This window comes from Spodoptera frugiperda, chromosome 30, assembly GCF_023101765.2.
Source record: "Spodoptera frugiperda isolate SF20-4 chromosome 30, AGI-APGP_CSIRO_Sfru_2.0, whole genome shotgun sequence".
NCBI lineage: Eukaryota > Metazoa > Arthropoda > Insecta > Lepidoptera > Noctuidae > Spodoptera > Spodoptera frugiperda.
In genome coordinates, this window is record NC_064241.1 from 4,998,691 (window position 1) to 5,021,536 (window position 22,846).

The following is a 22,846-nucleotide window of genomic DNA, read 5'->3' on the forward strand; positions in this document are numbered from 1 at the left end:
GCTGGCAAAGCACTTGTAACTCCTCTGCTGTTCTGGGTGTCCATGGGCGGCGGCGATTGCTTACCATCAGGTGATCCGTCTGCTCGTTTACCGTCTTATACCATAAAAAACAAGGGTGTTGAAAAAAAGGACGATGAACACAAAGAAGGTTCTTCTTAAACTATAGAAATATTCTTCAGAAACATGTCAATTAATGACATAAATATAGTTCGCAATATAATTTTCTGTCAATCAATTGTCAATTATGCTGTATTATAGGAAGTTATTATAGAATTAATTTTATACATAAATACGTGTTGAATTTTAATAACCACGAAAATGTTAACCTACAGAGTATTACGTAATTTGTAAGTAGCAGTTTTGTTCCAAACACATTGTTCAAGTATCAAAAAATCTCGCATAAGTTTCATAATATTTTTCCCTGTTGATACAGATCCAATATACGAGGGGCTCAATTAAGTCGACTTATAAATATAAAACAAATCTACAATGGTAACCAGCTTAGACCTATAACTTTTAAACATCGGGTTGTCGACGACGATACAGTTTGTCCAAATTTAATGAGAGGTATTGACTATACTCGAATACCACATTTTAATAAGGTAAGTCAAGACAAATATCCCTATTTTTATAGACTAAGAGCCCGCGTCTCCTTTCCTTTTTTTCTACTTATGTGCTCTATATAGATTTTACTAACTGTTACTACCCATTATCTCTCAAAGCCACCGTGAACCAGGTTCTATAGTCTGGGTTTGCCTTCCCCTATATATAAATAGGAGTCGCGAGCTCTGGCTCTATTATAGAAAAATGCGTTTTAAAAAATATTTTTGTCCTTTAGGGTCTTGCATTCACAATGGAAGAGCGACAAGTGCTAGGAATACAAGGATTGCTGGCAGCTAACGTCAAAACACAAGAAGAACAGCTCGCAATCTGCACTTACTCAGTAGATAGATATAAAAATCCATTAAATAAATATCTTTACTTATCAGAGTTACTGGTATGTTGTGACATTAATAATATTTTTTACGTGAGACATAACATAACGCATGTGCTACGCCTCTACAATGGGTGGCTACGAATCTACGACGTAGCCAACGTAGGCTATGGTTACGGCGTAGGCAGCTACTGTGAAAATAAGTATTTTTTGTGAAAATAATATACAAATTTCAAAAGTACGCACTTATTAGAATAATATTAACATAATAGAATCATAATTTTATTTCTATCTCTAATATTGTTATTTTTCAGGACACGAATGAGAAATTGTTCTACAAATTACTAGGTTCAAATATTGAGAAGTATTTGCCATTAGTTTATACTCCAACTGTTGGGTTGGCGTGTCAAAGGTTCGGTCTAGTTTACAGAAGGCCTAGAGGCCTCTTCATCACAATACATGACAAAGGGCGGATTCACAAAATTCTTAGGAATTGGTGAGTTCTACGCTACTTATATACCTTCTTTATTCGTTCAACAGCTACAATTTATCTTTAGGTCAAACCAAATATTTCGAAATTCATTGTGTAAAGTTTAAATTAATTATTGTAGAAAAAATATCTTTAGTGACGAAAATTAAATATAATGTGTTATAATGTTATTTAACAGTCTCTTTGTCAAATTCTGTTAAAGGCCAGAAAAAAACGTGCGTGCAATCTGTGTTACTGATGGCGAGAGAATACTGGGTCTAGGTGACCTTGGTGCTTACGGTATGGGTATACCGGTGGGCAAACTGTGCTTGTACACCGCATTGGCTGGAGTCCCGCCTGCGCAGTGCTTACCAATAACATTGGATGTAGGCACTAATAATCCAGTAAGTAACGATAGTACCACATAAACTTTTGAATGAAACATTTCTTTTCGCTTCATAATCATCATCAACAGCCTATTAGTGGCCACTGCTGACCAAAGGCCTCTTCTCACACAGAGAAGGTTTGAGTATTAATCACCACGTTTGCTTGGTCTAATCGCTTGCTGCTCTTGCTTCTTTATACACTTTGTCAAAACAAAGTGTATGTATAAAATAGAATATATACCAACGTACATTCACCAATTTTCATAAGTTTATTTTTAATTTGCAGTTGCTTCTAGAAGATCCGTTGTACATAGGTTTACGAAAAGAACGAGTTACCGGAAAAAGATACGACGAATTTATCCAAGAGTTTATGGAAGCGTGCACGCGCGTCTACTCGCAGAATGTGCTTATACAAGTATGTTAATCTATTTACTACTTTTTTAAGTGGGGAAAATCATCCAATGACTGTCCCGTCTTGGGATAGGCGAAAGGGAGTGTCAGACTCTTACTGACTAAAATTGACTAAAAACCACCCCGTTTCTACTACTGCTTTTCGAGCCGGAGCCCCGGTAAACCCGCTAGGTAGTCCGCAGCTCCGGATCAGGCATCAACCATATAAATAACGATTTACTCACATAAATACATTAAAAAAAGCTCTAGTAGTTTCGAGTCACAGGGAGACTCTTCATCGTGTGCAGCGTGCGCAGACGCGGCGGCCTCACGCAGCCTAGTTCCTCGTCAGTAAGCTTCTTTTCTTAATGTATTTACGTGGCTGGACCGTTATTTTTAGATAATTATGTGTAGCTATTATAACATAAATAATAATCCTACACTCAAGTGAGGCACAACGCAGGAGAAAACAAATCATTTCCAGACAGATTTAAATCTTGGTCATGGTTCAAATCTTCTACGGCCGGTCATCGCTCTGGATAAGTGCATAACATTATAATAAACGCTATAACTCGTGATTGATCCGATATTATTAACTAGCTGACCCAGCAAACTTCGTGCCGCCCTAAAACATTTTTCTCTCACCATTTAGCTGGACTACCACAAATAATTTAAAATCAAAATTAGCCTAATCGGTCCGGCCATTCTTGGGTTTTAGTGCGAACAAACGAACAGCAATTTATCTTTATAAAATATAGAGATTAACACACTTTTTTCAGTTCGAAGACTTTGCCATCCACAACGCTGGCCGACTTCTAAACAAATACAAGGCTTCATATTGCACTTTCAATGACGACATACAAGGCACTGCAAGTGTCATTGTCGCGGGGATGTTCGCAGCTTGCAGAATTACTAAGAAAAAGTTTCAAGACAACATTTATTTGTTTCTTGGAGCCGGATCTGTAAGCCTCGTGACAATTTTTTTGAGTTTGTTTTTTTTATATAAGTGTGTGTTTATTAGTTTTTACGAGTTTCCGATATTTCGGCACTTTGCAAGCGCCATGATCAAGATAATTACTGTTGCAAGCGAGAGACCGATTTGATGACCGGGTTGATGTTTATGAGCAGACATGCTCATAAACATCAACCCGCATATACTCCAGTTTATCCGTTATCGGCGCTTGCAACAGTGCCGAAATATCATAAACTCGTAAAAACTAATAAACATGATAAATATCCCGTTTTGAGTTCTAATGATGTTTGATTTTTTACTTCAAAAGACCATCAACTTATTATTTGAGGCTTCCAGGCAGGTGTCGGTATAGCAAATTTAATATGTGATGCGATGGTAGAGGAGGGCATTTCCAGAGAGGAGGCTATAAGTAAAATTTACATGTTCGATGTCGATGGTCTACTCTCTACAAGACGACCTGGTGGAGTACCACCACATGCTATTAAATATGGAAGGAATATAGAACCAACCCAAGATTTCGAGGGCTTTGTGAAGACTATTAAGGCAACCTGTCTTATTGGTACGAAATCGAATAATTTCCTTACACATAGGTACATTTTTATGTACAGTGCAAGCAAATAATATAATCAGATCCTTAACATTATTTTGTTTAAAAAGATTGAAGGTTATGTATTTATTTATATTTATAGTTTTCACTGTACGGTTGGTACGGTGGCTGGGCAACCGGCTGCAATGTAACGTGTATCAGGTCGATGTGCGTACGAAGTAACTGTTTGAATGATCCACAAATTGTTGTTTTGGGTCTGGGTGTAAAGTGTATATGAACTTGTATGTTTGTAAAAGTATCCACGACACAGGTGAAAATCCTAGTATGGGGCAACGATTTTAAAAAAGAACATATTCTTTTAGGTGTATCAACAGTGGGTGGTGCCTTTACACCTCCAATATTGCAACAGATGGCAAGAAATGCTGAACGACCACAAATATATGCACTGTCAAATCCAACGTTAAAAGCTGAGTGTACTCCACAGCAGGCTTACGATTACACAGAGGTAAAACATTAGGTAATTTAGGAAAATCTATATTTCTTCAAGAACTACAGAGCACTAATGGAACGAAGTTTTGTCTGAAAACCTTTTCTCATAACCTATATTCTATATTTCGTCATTCGATTTATTTACTGGTACTATTTTAGGGTCGCTGTATTTATGCATCAGGCTCTCCCTTCCTGCCTGTGAATTATAAGAACAGGCAGTACATCACTGGACAAGGTAACAACTCCTACATATTCCCGGGAGTGGCGTTGGGAACGCTACTTTGCTACTCACATCATGTACCCGACAGCATGTTTTTGACGGCTGCCAAGGTAACTCCTGTTTAAATATTCACTTTCATTATTATTTATTTAAGAAAAATCAAATATATTTCAACCTTTGAATTGGTTTTCAGACTTTAGCTCGTAATGTTTCTCAAAGAGATTTAGATGTTGGAAGGATTTATCCGCCGCTCAATAACATATGGGAGTTATCATGTAAAATAGCAGAAGCAATCATTGAACGCGCTTACTGTTTGAGTATGTCTGTTTTTGTTTTCTAATAGTTTTACACAGCATAGGTACATTAATCTGAATGTTAATGATGGTTTTTTATGGTATAAGCCGGTAAACGAGCAGACGGATCACCTGATGGTAAGCAATCGCCACCCCCCTTGGACACCCGAAAGACCAGAGGGAATTGGGGGGGTAGAAGATTGGGAAAGGGTAATTGGACCTCCGGAAACCTCACTCACATAACGCAAGCGTTGTTTCACATCGGTTTTTTGTGAGGCCGTGGTCTCACTTTAGTCGAGCCAACCCATTCGTGCTGAAGCTTGACTCTCCCACTCTTCAAAAATACAGATGTAGATATTTAGAAATATCTTTCTGGAAATATGTGAGCTATCTATCATATCAAGATATTACGGAGTAATTGTTGATGATCATAATTTTAAATACATTTTTCTCTTTCCACAGATCTTGCCGGCAAATATCCCAAACCAAAAGATCTGGCACAATTTGTTAGAGATAATGTGTATGACACAAAGTATTCCAGCTACTTGCCAGACTTATACAGCTATCCCGAAGAGGGATCTAAGATAAAAGTAAAAACAATAAGTGATATGGTAGCAGCATTGTAAGTAGTTTTCTGATATCATAATATGGTCAAATTAACAACTCTATTATCATGATGTAATAGAGTCCAAAATCAATTAAAGATTTATTAGTGTGGAGATGTTTGATGTGCTAGTTTTCGTGGGCCTTTAGAGAACAGAGAGTAAAGTGCCCGAAGAAAAGGAGTATCCTCCGATCAGGCGAGATGGTCGTACCTGACTGGGTTTCTGTCCAATAGTTATTTGTTGGGATTATATATCCATTTTAATTCGCATGTAAACTTCACATGTGCGATGTAGGATTTATGACGTTATCCGTTTATTTGTTTGTATGTGTGACTTCTGTCATCTGTCACTTGTCATGTGTCGCCAAAGGCATAAATTGATATCACAGAAATATTAGTAGCAAATAAAAGTTGAAAATGCATAATTGTGTTATTTTTCTATTACAGTAAGGTGAAAAATAAATCAACATTAGAGCAAGCGCAAGATATGAAGACTTCGTGAATGATTTGAAATCTTCTTGCTCATATAAAGTTTGCCAAAGTGTAAAGCCTTGTGGCCGCTGGTTAAAATAAGTAGGTAGTAATTTTGTTTACTTCGCAGAGTTGGGCTATTTTTAAATGATTTTATTTGGCTTGTTCCGTTTGTAAGTTTGTTTGGGACTTTAGTAATTGAATTTCGCCCTTTTTAATGAAAGAACGATCAGTACCTCTACCATAAGTTTGAAGCAATAGTGGCTAGCGACGACGTATTTTTTTTTATATTATGGCAAATTTTACATCGCCTCTACAGGTCATCTGTGGAACTAAAATATGCCATATAAAACACAAAAAAAAAATTACGTTGTCGCTAACGACTATCGACAAATACTAGCAACTCAAACTCATGGTAGAGCTACTGATATTTGGTACATACTCTAAATCTTGATGACCATAGAATATTATCTATTCCACAACTATCTCCATTATGGATGTCAGTAGAGGCTTGAACTAGAATAGAGCTCATCAAAACCCTTTAGCATAAAACAAATAATACTTTTGTTCTTTATGATATGTGCTGTGCATCCGTTCCACACATAGGTACTATGTATGTAAATGTTACATGTAGCTATGAAAAACTGGCTCAACTATGCGAGCTAAACTAAATTATCTTAGCTCGCTGTGAAAGATTCGATTGCAATCCATAAAACTGTTAACAAATAAGAGTGTTTCTAATATTGAATTTATTTTTGAAAGACATTACATACTCACTAAAAACTCTCTAGTCTTTTCAGGGAACTTTTCTCCTTATTTATTTGTGAGCATAGTATTGTATTATAGGCAGTTGTCCCACCAACGGCGAGAAAACGACTAACTATCGGCTATTTTCTCGCTCAAGAAACGTACAATAGATATAATTTCCGTGTGAACAAAAGAGATGCATATACTAACAGTTGATCGCTGACTGTTCACACTGCCGGCGAGTGCTCGCTTCACTAGTTTGTCGCTGAGCGACAAGAGCTATGAAAGATAACACTCGCTCGGCGACACTCGCCAAGCGATTAGAACTTACGCCAGAGAACAACCTATGGTCATTTTTAGGGTTCCGTAGCCAAATGGCAAAAAACGGAACCCTTATAGATTCGTCATGTCTGTCTGTCCGTCCGTCCGTCCGTCCGTATGTCACAGCCATTTATTTCCGAAACTGTTGGGCCTACATAGTTGAAACTCTGTAGGTTGATGTATTTCGATAACCGCTATTCGAATTTTGAATAAAAATTAAAACTCCATACATGGAACTGATTTAAAAACTTTTTTTTTTTCAGCTAACATATCCGTGATGGGTTTCTATGGATAGGTCTTTAAAAAATACATTAAGGTTCCTAAAACCATTTTTCGTCAAAATCAACCGTTTGAAAGTTAGACGCTTCCAAAGAGGAAAATGAGTGTCCCCCCCTCTAACTTTTAAAATAAGAGAGTGAGAAAACTAAAAAAAAAATATATACTGTAGATTTCAATAGAAACTAACAACGAAAATTGGTTTGAACGAGATATCATTATTAGTTTTTAAGAAATAAAACATTTTCAAAAACCGCAAATAATTGTCGTTCATACAAACATTATGTAAAACCAAGTTATTTTGTAACTTTTATAATATGTCATCTACTTGCCGTTACGGAACCCTTCATGGGCGAGTCCGACTCGCACTTGGCCGGTTTTTCTACAGTGCGTATCGTACTGATGCGAGTAATCGCCCGCCTCACTCGCACACTCGCTTATAGCTGAGCTACACAAATATCGGAACTATGCACTCGCGCCACGCGTCTCGCTAACTCGTTGCTAGTTCTAGCTCTACTCGTTACTCGTTAATCGTTGCCGGTGGGACAACTGCCTTAGGTTAGCAAATTAGGTACCTACATTGTAATAATAGACTCGTCATAAATAATACCATTGTTTTATTTCGGAAAAATTTTGACGTTTTAAAGTGCCTTCCTGGTCTATTTGAAATAAATAATTTTGACTTTTGACTTTAAAAAGCGAATTATAACACTTTATATTCGCTTTTTAAAGTCGTCTATCGTGTCGATTTTTCCCAACCCTAACCACTAATAATTTAATTACTCAACTATATTTTAAAAATTACTCTGACTCACTTATATAGCACCGCGTGAAGTAAACGCACGGAGAATCTTCGCAAAATTAATAGGTGTGTTATGATACAGAAGAAAAGATCTAATAACACTTCTCCATCTACATCTATACTTATAAAGAGGAAAGAAGGGAAGACGTTCGATCCGTCGTTTATCGCTCAATGCTGCTCATAATTATGATCCCTGCCTCGACTTGAAACTCGTCGAGTTACCTCGTCAAACGCGAACCAGATAAGAAACGATTACTACCTCAGAAAACATAATTCATTTATAATTGCACAGTAATTTAAGATAAAAATAAAATGTTTATTTTCAAAAAATAAATGACCTGATATATAAAGAAACAATATATTTATTTAACCTTAAAAAATAATAAATAATAAAAGATGGACGTTCCCATTGTAAATAAACAATGACTAAGAAAATATAATAAATCAATAAAATAATGTCATTAAAGTTCGCCAGAACAATATTATCTGGATAAGATTCTTTTATCAACATAATTTTGATCTCATTTTTAAGTATTTAAATATTTTTAATGTTGTAATCTTCGTGGTGGATAGTCAATCGTTTTAAGGAAAAAATGGAAGCTGATCGTTTTGTCTTGAACACCTAAAAGAAAAATATTTGAAAATATTAATTGCTTTGGACGGGATATGTCCTAAGCACTGCAACGAGCTATCGAGAGGTTAAAATCGTATAAAAATATCGGTGACCAAACTGCGATCCCCAAACCGCCAAGACAAGGGGATTTGGGCCGCCCTAGGAGATTTTTTAACCCGTTATGGACATATTTGGACGAAAGATTGAAGAGTTATGGCAAAGCATATAATATCTACTGACCTTATTACGTAAACGACCATAATTTCCAAAGAATTTTCTTATTGACGTTTCAGTTTCATTTATTTACAACGACCTTTCTTAGTTTTCTTCGTACTGGAACAAAATATAAAACATCGATATAAATGGATCGTGATCTATCATGTACAATGACTAGCAAGTTAAGGTAAGCGTCCACAGGCCCGCATCGTACGCATCGCACGTAAAGCACGCATCGCATGTAGGCATTGCCAATGATGCGGATCAGTAGACGCAGTTTTATGAGTTTCTATATAAAACAAACTAAAATCCGTTGCGTGCGATGCGGACGATGCGGGCCTGCGTACGCGTACCTTTAACATACTCTAAACTTTTCATTGAATATCTGACTTTATATTAAAACGATGACTACGTTACACGCACGGCGAAAAAACTATCATATAGATGGTGGGCAGGCCACAACTGTGCGCTTCGAAAAAAACTTTCTGCCTCGCACAGAAAAACTGTGGAATGAGCTATCGCCGGCAGTATTTCCGAACCGATACGACCTTCAAAGCTTCAAGAAACCGCGCGTACTCCTTTTTAAAATGTCGGCAACGCACCTATGACTCCTCTGGTGTTGCTGTCTATGGGTGGCGCTGATCGCTTACGATCAGTTGACATGTCTGCTCATATTATGCCACCTATTCTATAAAAAAACAACAAACACGTATCGAGTTGTAAAGCTCTGTTCGCGCGCGTACTTTGTTCGTATCGTGCTCGTAAGACGTCCACACTACACTACAGGAATTCGTGGAACTATTCCTTTTATGGGTCGCCACAACAATGACCCAGGAATAGTCCGACGCTAAAATCAGCCACCCCGTTCCCTAAAATATACGCTATAAATCTATGCTCCACACGTTGGCCCCAATGCAATTCGCCCAGTGTGCATATAGAGAATAGCTTTGGCCCAACGTCCTTCACGACAGATTTTCTAGATACACACGTTGGTCAAGTTGCGCTGGGGCCAACTTTGGGTCCAATGTAATTTAGTAGGTATAGCCAGGGCTATAATTATTAGGTATCCAGCTACAATGTAATAATAACTTACAGCGAAGCCATCAATTCTTCCATCGTCTTTACTTTAATTTTAGAATCGCCGCATGGATAATCGTACCTATCTGGCAAGTAATCAACGTATTTTGAGTTGTACATATATTTTTGGACAAAGTCCTCCACATTTTCTGGTTTAGGATATATTCCAGCAAGGCCTGACATAAAACAAACATGCAAATAAGAATTGTGACCAGTATATGGCAATAGACTCGCCCCCTATTACATGGGACTTATAACACAAATGGGTCTACATTGTTTAGCAGTATTGCATGCCGTAATGTGCATCTCTGCCTACCTCTTCGGGAATTAAAAGGCGTGACGTTGAACAGCTTAAATTTATGCATCAAAAATATTGAAATACGATGCAGAATTGACACATACCCTCATTGAAAGCACGGTTAATGATAGATACTGCTATTTTGCTGGATATAACTCGGACTTCATTAAGATGTGGATAAATTCGTCCGAGATCCAAATCTTTTTGAGTGACACATTTCGCTAAGGTCTGGAAAAATACAAAACATAATATTAGAAGCTTATCTTTGATATCAAACAGTTTTTTATGGCACTCTACGATTTTCACCACGCATACAGTAAGTAACCGGAGCTGCGGACAACGTAACAGGTTACCGGGCTCCAGCTCAAAGCAGGAGAAGGAACGGGGTGGTTTTTAGTCAGGAAGAGTCTGATACTACTTCCCGCCTCACCCAAGGCGGGAGAAGTCATTGGATGATTTTCCCCCCTCAAAGAAAAACAGTAATTTAATATTATGGAACGAATAACTAGGATGTCGTAGGAATGAGAAAAGAAAAGTAATTATATTCTAATTCTTTCGTTAATGTAGTAGCATAGAATGGAACATATACTACGCATACAGTAAGTAAATATTATAATCAAGAAGTACTAGTATATTACCTTTGCCGCAGTAAGAAACATGGAGTCAGGTACATGATGGGCATGGCAAAGGATTACTCCTAACGCTATTCCTGGGAATACGTAGGAGTTGTTACCTTGACCTGTATGGTACGTCTTACCCCCAAATTTTACCGGCGGGAATGGAGAACCTGATGCGTAAATACACCGACCCTAAAACAAACAATCATTATAATCCCTACATAGTAAAAAATAAAGTCGCTTTTCGCTGTATGTTCCTATGTATGCTTGGATTTTTAAACTACACAACAGATTTGATGAGATTTTTTAATAGATTGTGATTCACAATGAATGTTTATAAAAGAAAGAAGAAAGAATTAAAATCCTTCAAGAAGAAGAGCTTAGTAAGTATGGGAGCCTTAGATGATTGCTCCAAGTTCTCAGGCCTCTGCCTCGAATTTTGCGGGCAGCGGGGCGGCGGCGGCGGCGGCGCGGGAGCGGCAGGATCTTATGCGTAAAATCAAATGGACCGGTTCTCGAAAACAGCGGCGGCGGAGCGGCGCGGGGGCGGGCAACGAGCGGTGCACTCCAGTCAAGCGGTGACCGCCCGCGTTGCGCGTCTGCATTGTAGTATAGTGTTGTGTACCTACATTTTTTTTGTGACGTATCAAAATGTCCTCGGACGTGCAAGAGCAAATGATTTCGGCAATCTTTGAGAGGACACCCATATGGAACAGCAAAGATGTGAACCATAAAAATAGAAGAAAAATTAACCAATTATGGGAAGAAATAAAAAAATAAAACTCTTGATAGTTTCAAGAATATAGTCAAAAGTTTCTACACTCATTCTGTTGTAGTCGTAGAATTTGTCGGGATTTTGTCTCTGTTCTTCATAATTTCGATAAAACTCACCATTTGTTTTCCTTGCCCTATAGTAGGTATCCACTTCTTCTTTTGCCCACAGTAAATCGAGAGTTAGGAATAAATTTGAATCAAAAAGATGTTGTCGCCGTTTTTAACACATTTCGTTCGCTAATAAAAACAAATATCTCGACAACACAACCACGAACACAACACTACACCGCTGTAGTGCCGCGCGATCTGCCCGCTAGTTTCGAGAACGGGTCCGCGATGCCCGCCCCGCTGCCCGCAAAATTCGAGGCAGAGGCCTCACGGAAACGGAAAAAAATGAGAATCAAATTACTAAGTCGCAAACAGAAGTTGCACACAAAATGTTTGATAGAGCTAACGCGACGTGTTGCGCGAGCGATCTAGACGCAAAGGCGATACGGTACGAGTGCGGCGCGAAAACAACTGTCAAAATCCATTGACGTGGCCTACGCGTGACCAACCCCGCACATGGGATACGGTGAGCGATCAATTGGCTTGGTAACACCGCATCGCGCTGAATTCGCGTGTCACAGCACCGCTTCGCGTTCGCTTCTAGATCGCTCACGCAAGACGTAGCGTCAAAGACCTTGATGAGGTGAAATGTAAATGGAAACCTCTTTTAATACAAATTCAAAAGATAGGCAATCTATTTCATTGAAAAAGCATATTTTTCAAGGCTATACCGACTTTGAAGTAAATTTTACTTATAAATAGTTTTCCATATTACCTCTGTGGCATCGTACGCCTGCTGCGGAGTACATTCTGCTTTCACCGTTGGATTTGAGAGAGCATATATTTGTGGTCTTTCAGTATTTTTTCCCATCTGTTGCAATATTGCCGATGTAAAGGCACCGCCTACAGTTGAAGCACCTAGAAAAAAAGGGTGGCATTTAATCCTATAACTGTTAATCATCATTTGTAACAATACTTTCAAAATTATCACCAAAAAATACTGGATTTCACATGACCTACATCTAACGAAACCAAATCTAACATACATATTTTTTTTATTAAATTGCCACAATATTAGACTCATTCTTGTTTTTTGTTCAATTTGTATTACATTTAAATAATTACCTACTTAAGACCCCCAACGTGACGTATTTTTTTTTAGAATTATTAGTACATTCTTAGGTAAGATTAAGTTTCTTTTATTATTTTTTACTTTTTAAAGGGAAATTAAGTTTTTATGTCGGGGGTTTTTTAAATTTTTAATTTATTTTTTATTTTATACTTTTTATAGGTAGGTTAGGTTAAGTTAGGCTTAGTATATTACATATACTTACTATAATTTCGATTCTTGTTAAGGTAAAGATTACATCTAAGGTCAAGCTCGTTCACTTTTATTTATTTTTTTGACTTATTAATTACTAGTTTTTGTTTCTATAAGTAGGCTAAAGATTACATTGGTGCAAGATTTTTTGTTTATAATAAAACGTTAAATTGAAAATTTTATGTTTGTGTTATTAAATTTTTAATTTAATTTTTTTTTATTATTTATTTAATTTTTTATTTTTGTTAATACGAAAAAATAATATCTTTCAATATCTTCTTTCAGTGCGGTTTAATTTGAGACCCCATCCCAGTATATTCTTCCCAGACCTTCGGCTAATTTCCCCACATTCACCGCCCATAACTTTAAAACGGCTCAACCGATTTTCATCAAACATGTCTAAGAACACTTGCACATAAGTCCCCTTTCATACGAAAAAAACTAAATTGAAATCACTGCATCCGTTCGGGAGTTATGATGCCACAGACAGACAGACAGACAGACAGACAGACAAGTCAAACTTATAACACCCCTCTTTTTGCATCGGGGGTTAATAAGAACTTACCCACGAGACAAGTCACCTTTAGACTCCCCACAAGGCTTCCGAAATCTTTTGTTGGTTCCATGTCCCTACCGAACTTGGTAGCGTGCGGTGGTACACCACCTTGTCGCTTGGTCGATAGGAGACCCCCAGCGTCAAACATGTATATTTTCTTTACAGCTTCTTCCATAGAAATTCCTTCTTCGACCATCGCATCACATACCAAGTTTGCAATACCAACGCCAGCCTGAATGAATTCGTGGCACAAGTTGTACGGTGTGGAAGAGTAAAGATGGGTTATGAAAAGGTAAATGAAGAAGAGTGCAAAATAATATTTAACTGGCTCACAGTTTGGCGATTTTCGTATGTATTTTTATATGTATGTATTATGTGAATAATCGAATTAAAAAAAAAAAGAAAGCCTGAAAGAAGCGCAGGTTACAAAGAAATCGAGAGATCGTTGGTTCCCTTTGTCGATATGCAATTAGAAGACTATGTAATGAAGCAAGTGCTTTAGATGTGGCGGGTTGGAAAAGAAGAGAACGATTAAAAAGATGGATAGAATAATAATTAGATATGAAATAATAAAGACGTTCTAATACATACAGACCCGGCTCCAAGGAATAAATATATATTATCTTTTAGTTTTTTCTTTGTTATCCTACACGCAGCGAACATACCAGCTACAACCACACTTGCAGTGCCCTGAATATCATCATTGAAAGTGCAATAACAATTCTTATATCTATCCAGTAGTCTGGTAGCGTTCGCAAGGGCAAAATCTTCAAACTGTAAAAAAAATAACGTAGGTCTTTATAGACTAGCGCAAAAACTATGCTGTTCTACTACAGTCGGCACAATCTAAAAGGTGAACTCTGACGTTTGTCAGTCTATGTACCGCTATATCTTGTTATGAACGTCCTGGAACGTCAACGTAAAAAAAAATCTAATTAATAATATTAATTCATTGCTTCGTTAATCATACACTACCATTAAGGGTAGGTACGATTTATAAGAATCACACTTATCTTTATATTATAGAAATGCATTAAAATATAGAGTGTGGGAGAGCCATGCTTCGGCACGAATGGGCCGGCTCGTCCAATATAGTGATACCACGGCCTCACAGAAAACCGACGTGAAACAACGCTTGCGTTGTGTTTCGTTGTGTAAGCGAGATTGTCGGAGGCCCAATTACAAAACCTACTCGAGAGAAATGTCACCAAGGCATTAAATAAACTAATAATTAATCGAAAGCATACTTGTAAAAGGATGCTATGAGTGTATTGATTTACACACGCTTCCATGAATTCTTCAATAAACTCGTCATATGAATCGCCTGTTGCTCTTTTCTCTCGTATTCCTATATACATGGGGTCTTCTAGTAGCATCTGAAACATATACGAGTAGTAAATAACAATCAGAAGCAACAAAATGACAAACCATAATTTGATGGCTTTTAATATCATGAAAGCAAAAGAGCCCCAAAAATTAAGTGTAGCAGCCACTTTTTGTCAGTTATGAAATGAGTATTTATAACTAGGGGCCAGCTTATTTTTTTTTTACACCGGGTACAATTCCGCATCAAAAGCTTCTTGAGAATGTAATGAATCGAAAGCCCAATAAATTTTAACCAAACCTTTGAGTCAAATTTTTTGGCTGCGTTTTCCTCCTTGGCATTCGGGTTTGTGCAACCACTTAATGAAAGAAGCCGTCAAGTCAGATCGAACACAAGAGTCCAGAAGCTACCTACCTGGTTATTGGTGCCCACATCCAAGGTTATTGGTAAGCAATGCGCAGGCGGGACTCCAGCTAATGCAGTGTACAAGCACAGTTTGCCTATCGGTATACCCATACCGTAAGCGCCAAGGTCACCTAGACCCAATATTCTCTCACCATCGGTAAAACAGATTGCACGGACATGTGTTTCTGGCCTTTAACAACATTTATACATTAAAATTAGCTTCGACTTGATTGCTATTCATCAATTTGTTGTTCCGAATCTGGGTGTAATGTGTGCACACGCGACACAGGGGAAAATGTCCTATACCTACTATTATGCTTTTCTCAAAACATCTAAGGCCCCTTTTGTCCGTTGCGTTACGTTGTGTTGCGCCGACGCAACGGTTTAATGGCGGCACGACATAAAAAATATATCACGACGCAACACAGCGCAATAAGTAGGGTCTCGATCTAAGCGAACGATTAAATGAAAAATAAAACAACTCACCAATTCCGAAGAATTCCGCGAATTTTTCCTTTATCGTGCAGTGTTATAAAGAGACCACGAGGCCTCTTGTAAACTAAGCCGAATCTTTGGCAAACCAAACCCACGGTGGGAGTATAAACCAAAGGCAAGTATTTCTCCACGTCTGTACTCATTAACTCGTAGAACAATTTCTCATTGGTATCCTAGAAAGTAAATACAACTTACCAACTAACTAACTAACTAGGTAGGTACTGTACCCTAATTCAAGTAAATGTCGAAGAATTTATCAAAATAAACATTTAATATTTTTTTTATCTTAAAACTATATGAATACATATAGCGTTCTATATACTATGCCAAGTTTTCTTTTAATATTTTAAGATTACCAGTAACTCCGCCAAATAGAGATGTTTATTAAGCGGGTTTTTGTAACGATTCAATGAGTACTTGCAGATTGCGATTTGTTCCTCTTGTGTTTTCACGGTACCTGCTAACAATCCATGTATTCCTAGCACTTGTCGCTCTTCGAAACTGAACGCTAAACCCTTTAAAAACAGAGAATGTTGTAACTGGCTGTGTAGTTCAATAATAAATCTTTCTTAAAGTATATATAGTTATTTCTATTTACCTTATTAAGCCTTGGGTGTCTTACGTAATCAACACCTCTTAGTAAATTTGGAACAATCTCGTCGTCACTGTATGCACGAACTAATACTTTAAGAGGATTTTTGTTTCTGATTTCTTTTACCAGAAAATTTGCTTTTACCAGCCTCATTTCTATCTATGGGAAAAACATTAAAATTAGCCACATCAATAGCCCGTTAACTAAAGTACAATTATTTTTCTGATTACTTTGCAAAGTTATATTATATTTTGTATCTAGGTATATAAAAAAATAAATTAAAATATTGTACTACTTAGCACACGCCTGCCCTAGAGGTGTTACCATGCATGGCACATAGTGAGTTGCCCATTGTTCTCCCAGCTGTACCTACTACTAGAAGAAAATTATGATCGTGGGCCACGTTTGGTTGGTTTCTTTGAGCCGGCCAATTAGATCGCCTCGTTTCGGTTACTTTAAACGTAAAGCAAACTCATATTAAGGATACTGCATTGTGGTTCTAGGTAAGAGCCACAGACAATCCACAAACAGAGAGAAATGGCGGGAGTTGTGAGGAAAGCAGTATCCGCCTCCAACACAAACACGGCCGCCTCAACGTGACCACGCGACCGCCAAGAGTGAAAGAACAGAGATAAAGAAATATCTAGTGATGTGAGTACCTATCCTAGCCTCATCTAGCTATTTGAAATATTGACGTGTAAAAGTGTTATTTTATAATCTATTTATAGAAATAAATATCATTTATCATTTATCACGGGCTCTCAACGAGACAGCGCCCCGCTAGGTGGACATAAACACACATTCATAGCCCTCGCTCCGTATGTTTTATTCTATCATAGAGTCTATAGCAAATAATCAAAGTTGGATATAGTAGTTTCTACCTACTATTGGAAGTATCTACCAACTGGGAGAAGTAGGGATAAGGGGTGTATTGTATTAGGCGCAACTTTGAACGATGGTTCAGAGGTGTAGGTGTAGGTACTCACCTGTCTTACGACTGCGAGAACTTTCTGGTGGAATAAATACGTATGCAATTTTCTGCAGCTTTGTATTTTGCTAAGAGAGCATCCAGTAACCTGTATATAAGTTAAATAAATAATTACCTGCTTTTGCTTTTCTATAATAAATCCATTAAAAAACCTTTTACACCTTGACAATGAAGGTGTCACAGAATAATTCTTTTGATTTAAAAGTTTTTATAGTATCAATATGAATGCAAAAAGTTTGGCACCAAGAATAGTTCTATGCTTTGTATAGCGAACTCTTTATTACTTCGTCCCAATTGATTTATTAAGAATGCGGTTTTACTGAAGCGGAGCGAAGAACTATGCCACGATCCACTAAACACGTTGTTTGAAATCCATACCTATCTCTTCTACGCTCGGCTTCAAAGATAACAACATTTGCGAAGAGCGAAAATCGGAATTGGGGCGGCGTAGGGTAATCCGGAGCACTCACAAGTGTAGTTTTTTAATTGTATTCATGCGTCCTTTTTGGCCTTAGAATAATCCTAATCATTACGGACTAAGGCCTTAATTTTCAAAAGTGGACGTCTTCCAGCTGATGATAATGATGATGATATTCCTAATCGATTTAGGTTTAAATAGTTTATTCTCAAAAAGACAAAGGAAGCCACTTACATGAGAATATAAGCTAACATAAAGTAATAAACTAAATAAGGTCACCGATACAATCAAGAATTGAAAATATGTTACAATAAAATTAATGATACATGCTTAACATAAAGAATAAAATTAACAATTAATAGATATAGTGCCATTTTACCCGTTCAACGGTTTCATTCTCAACCAGTAGGATAGTGACTTGTTTCAATTATATATTTACTTAGTTGAGATTTAAAACCGCTGAAAGAGCTTACATTTTTTATGTGGGACGGTAAACTGTTATATTACAAAATTTAAAATTTAAGTTCTTTTTAAAATCTTACTAATATTATAAATGCGAAAGATTGTGACTTTGTGTGTTTGTGTGCAGAAGCTATATAAAAGCATAAAATGAGATAAACAAAATTATTAATTTTATTTTTTTCGTATAAAAGTCTAAAAATATGCAAATATAAAAATCAACAAAAATCTTGATGCTGTATAGGAGTTTTATATATTTCATTATAACAGGTTTGAAAAGAGTAGCAAAATGACAATGACAGATCCTGCCCCACTTAATTTCATCAATGTACAAGAAATGTAAATTAATCAATATTATGCAATGAAAATAAGACCCTTGGTTACTTAATTATTATTCTGATAAAGTTGCGGATAAAAATTAGGAAATAAAAAGAATTTAAAAAACCTAAGGCCTATTTCCTGTATTTATCGCGACCATCTGCGTTTCTTAGTACGCTTGCACAAAGAACACAAAGAGTCATTCAATAAAAAAAATATTTATTAATGTAATGTGTACGGATTTTAATATGAATTTGGTATAAATACCTACATACTGTTAGTTAATTTATTTTTTTATAATATATATTATAATGAATGCATATTCTAATTATTATTTCGTGTTTGAACGTTAGTGATTAGATGTAACGAAACGTCATTGGCGTGCGTGTGTCAGTTACGTCCAAAAAGTCATTATTTGACATTCGCTCTGTCTGTTTTGTTTACATTGTTGTTTCGTTATGACTTATGACTATGAATTAAAAGTAGGATTACTAAAGGTGATATTGGTGATGACATTCCTTCCTTTCATAGCTAAACACCCCATGATAGCATTGTAATAATATAAAGCACTTAATTTAATTATTTCTACCATTATAACTGCAATTAATCTAAACTGGTACCTAACCTAAATGTAATATTTTGTTCTTAGATTTATATAGAAACCGCAACCTCTAAAGGCTTTTAATCATGTTTTTAGTTATCACTAATAGAGCAGCAATAGAATGGTACATTTGGTATGCCTGTACAATATATTTTTTGGTGGGGCAAAGCTCTATAGAGATTCTGGCATTGTCATTTATAATTTTTTAATTGTAAGTTTTTATCAGATGTTAAAATTGATATTTTAGATGTTCTCGAATTCAAAATCTTTTCTTAGTACACCAGGCACTGCGCCTTTAGGTAGTGCGGTGAACGATGGCGAACATCAGCGATTGTCTTTTGTCAGTTCAGTACGATTATGAACCTTATAGTGAACTCTTGCTTTTTTCCCGGCCCTCGCCTTTTTATATGGCATCGAAAGCAAAGGAGCAGACGAATCACCTGATGTTATGCGACCAACCTCGCCCATATAATGGTTTGCCGCTCTCTGTTAAATCTTTATAACTACCTATTGATGATATGATGATGATTGATATGAGATTGTTATGAAAGAGCTATCTCTTTCACCGTCTCTAAAAATAACGCATCATGCGTATTTGTGAACCACTTTATGCAATTCTAGAGTCAATGCTTATTTACCTTCTTCGTGTTCTCAAATTGAATTAACTGGTTCGGGGTAAGAAATTTCTTCGCTATTGTAATCTTCAAACACAACACTACCTCTCATTAAAGTCGTGGCAGATAATTTTAGAACACTTTATATACAAGTTGTAAAGGGTACACTAAAAGTTTAAGTTAAATAAAACAAAAATATTTATCTTTGGAACATGTTTAATGAGTAACATCTATAATTTTCATTTAACAATCGCATTAACTAACACAATAATGTTATCTTTTGCCAAGCTGCATTACAATAAGGGTGAAATTCATTTAATTGACGTAATGAAATCAACCATTGTAAACCAAATAAAACCCTGATTATAAGTATTGCTGTATAATTGACCAACTTACAGAAGATATATTCATTACGTAAGCGGTTTTACTTCGTACAACATTAAGTCAAAAAATAACAAACATGTACAGTGGGATAAATTTTATTATACATTGTCACAGCAAGTAAAATCACATAATATCACCAGATACATATAGAAACATAAATAACTGACTACCTAAAATAAAAACATTGTATTTAATTCGCTCAGCGAAAAGTTCGTCTCACTATTATTAAAATACTGAATTCAAAAATAATACTTAGTCAAAACAATAATGATAAAAAACATCTACTAGGTAGCAAGTTACAATTTATTCGTCCGTTATAGTTGCACAGATACGCAAAATAGAATTATATTTATTATTTAAGATCGTTTCCTCAATTCACGACCACAGTGGATACGAATTCAGATGTCAACAAAAACCTACCGAATCGTGTATACAGTAATGTATTGTATAATATAAAATAAATGCTTGTAAAAAGTGTGGTCATTATTTAAAAGAAATATCAGAATTAACGCGATTTAAAATATATTTTAAAAATTTCAAAACGGTGGCACTACAACAATTCCACAATAAATTCTAGACATTCTAACCGATTAGTCTCTAAATGTCTTTATAATATTCATGTTTGTATTTCTTTACTAATGCTTATTATAATTATAATGATGTGAAATGCAAATTAAATAGATGACCTGCATTTTAATGCTGCGGTGACTAGACTTTTCTTATCTTTCATTACATAAAACGTGTTATTTTAATTCAAATATTCACAACATTTATGTAGGTACATTCCATTTTGCTAAACAATTCATTTACAACTTAAAAATAATGTTAGAAAAATATTGTCCTAAATAAATAACTCGGCGTGTCACTATGATGAAAATGATAGCTAGAAGAAGCAATAAATAACTATTGTATTAAAGTCGCAGTTAACTATTAATTGGCAAATATTATTAAAAACAATGTGCAAAGAAAAAACATCCGTTATTTTATTCACCGCACTAAATATTGTCCGAATCTAATATTCCGAAATGCAGCCATGTAACATTTAGTGAGCAAAGCTAAAAACAACGATAAAAGGCCACCGTGATTATTATTTTCACACTGAATACGATAACAATATGTTAAAATGCTCAACTACAAGCTACTTGCACACGATGATACAGTCGAAACACTACATTAAACATGGATTAAGTCCAGTTACTCACAAAGAGTTTATTGTGAACATGTCCAGAAATACTGTCTCATAATAATATTCCATGAAGGACCTATAATTTTATATGTAATACTTTTTAAAAGAATACTTATAAGCCTAACAATAGAGAGAAAAACACCAGAAGAGATTCAAGTAACTGGACATTAAACCTAAGTGTAGTAATAAAGATTTTTTCTAATTTGAACATTAAATATTCACTATGTAAATTACGGAGGTATAAAATACTTTGTGTAAAATAATTATTGTAACAGTTATACATGGACAACATGAACACTCCCATTAAAGGCGTTGTGCACTGAACGCATCTTTTATTGCATAACTACCAACATTCCAAAACGAACGTTCCATAATTTAAATTATTTATAACTTATATAAGATGGATTTATCTTGTAGTGTAGTGTGTTGCATTTTAATATATTATGTGTTGTCTTAGGGTAACTGTCCACATTTCGTCAATTGAGTAATGCATGCATCTCATAAACACAAATGCTTGCATTTTGCTTAGAAAGAATGAAAACTGTCAACGAAGCGGCAACGTTAACCCGCATATCGTTTTTGACGCATGCATTCGTCAAATGACGCAACGACAGTAAGCTTTATAATGAATTCCTATTAAAATCATTAACATGTTCAACTATGTTTTGTTTATCCTAGGACAAATTCGTGAGGCAACACACTACGCCACGTCGATGTAAACCCATTTTTAAAGCCCGATTGTTCAATAGTAAAACTCAAATGTGTACGACAATAAAATATAATAATTATTCATGTTTTTGTGAGCAAACCCATTTTCGCTCAAACATAAATTAATGTACTTAATTTTATATGATTAATAAAAAATATAATTTAACAACATTCATGCTCTTCTTCGCGTGACCAATAATCGATGACGTTGTCATACTTTATGTACAATAGTACTTTTAGCCAAATATTATATCACTGGGATACTTTAAAAATAAGCAACGAACATACATGTTCCTTAGTTCTATCTTCACATACCACATAGATTTTTACGATTGAACGGGCTAATTTTTCTAGTACATTTGACACATAACCCAAATGAAACTAATACTGATTTAAATGTTTTTGGGGACTGGTTGGATAGGTCTTACATTAAATTTCTCCTCTGGTTTCCAATCCCAGACGACTGGCATAGAGCTTTCATAGTGGAAATTGTACATTTGGTTATGTACGTGCTTCGAAAGATCCTTCGGCTCAGGGTACACTGAAGCTAAACCTGTAAAAGAATTTAAGCTTTAGTAAATAGAAATAAGATCTAAAATTCATTGTAACTACTTCAATAATACTATGATACAATTTAGGATATGTTAACTGTTGTTTTCTATACAATTTTCTGTAACCGCACAGCTAATATTACGAATCAATAACCTGCGTCTCAATCTACTTCAAATAAATATTTAACACGATACGACTACTACAAGCCTCGCTTAACATGACCATAAAAATACTAAGAAAATACTCTGAGCGAATAGAGATGATGACGGGGATAGGCCCATCATCTCTAGACAGAGGGTGTAAAAATAAGAGCGAGCTAGCTACGTCATTTTCAAAGTAGAAAACGTACCTAAAACGGCC

The 22,846-nt window shown here is 35.9% G+C and overlaps 3 protein-coding genes across 6 annotated transcripts in view; 1 reads left to right on the top strand and 2 right to left on the bottom strand.

Annotated features, from left to right (window-relative positions):
* Positions 1-104: 104 nt before the first annotated feature.
* LOC118281614 (NADP-dependent malic enzyme-like) lies at positions 105-5,833 on the top strand. The gene is made up of 13 exons (XM_035602234.2): positions 105-347; positions 434-602; positions 839-997; positions 1,249-1,430; positions 1,627-1,807; positions 2,076-2,204; positions 2,959-3,141; positions 3,489-3,711; positions 4,062-4,204; positions 4,348-4,518; positions 4,602-4,725; positions 5,164-5,323; positions 5,753-5,833. Exons 1-13 carry the CDS (start codon positions 319-321, stop codon positions 5,805-5,807), a joined length of 1,908 nt encoding a protein of 635 aa, XP_035458127.1. The 5' UTR covers positions 105-318; the 3' UTR covers positions 5,808-5,833.
* A 2,433-nt stretch (positions 5,834-8,266) lies between these two features.
* Positions 8,267-17,440, bottom strand: LOC118281612 (NADP-dependent malic enzyme-like). Of its 3 annotated transcripts, none has more exons than XM_035602231.2 (14): positions 17,362-17,440; positions 16,265-16,417; positions 16,023-16,181; positions 15,658-15,839; positions 15,181-15,361; positions 14,690-14,818; positions 14,034-14,216; positions 13,452-13,674; positions 12,341-12,483; positions 10,765-10,935; positions 10,231-10,354; positions 9,845-10,004; positions 8,776-8,868; positions 8,267-8,544 (listed from the first exon to the last, which is right to left on the bottom strand). In XM_035602231.2, the coding sequence occupies exons 2-13, from the start codon at positions 16,409-16,411 to the stop codon at positions 8,835-8,837; spliced, it is 1,836 nt and encodes a 611-aa protein (XP_035458124.1). In that variant the 5' UTR covers positions 16,412-16,417; positions 17,362-17,440; the 3' UTR covers positions 8,267-8,544; positions 8,776-8,834. The 3 variants fall into 3 exon arrangements, with proteins under 3 accessions (XP_035458124.1, XP_035458125.1, XP_035458126.1); XM_035602232.2 differs by having other exon boundaries at positions 17,245-17,401; XM_035602233.2 differs by lacking the exon at positions 17,362-17,440 and having other exon boundaries at positions 16,088-16,181; positions 16,265-16,307.
* Positions 17,441-19,854: 2,414 nt separating this feature from the next.
* LOC118281602 (NADP-dependent malic enzyme-like) overlaps positions 19,855-22,846 on the bottom strand; it is a 30,576-nt gene continuing 27,584 nt past the window's right edge. For both annotated transcript variants that reach the window (XM_050706781.1, XM_050706780.1), the window contains exon 12: positions 19,855-22,487. In XM_050706781.1, coding sequence (XP_050562738.1) covers positions 22,327-22,487 — 161 coding nt within the window. In that variant the 3' untranslated portion in view covers positions 19,855-22,326. The remainder of the gene's footprint in view (positions 22,488-22,846) is intronic.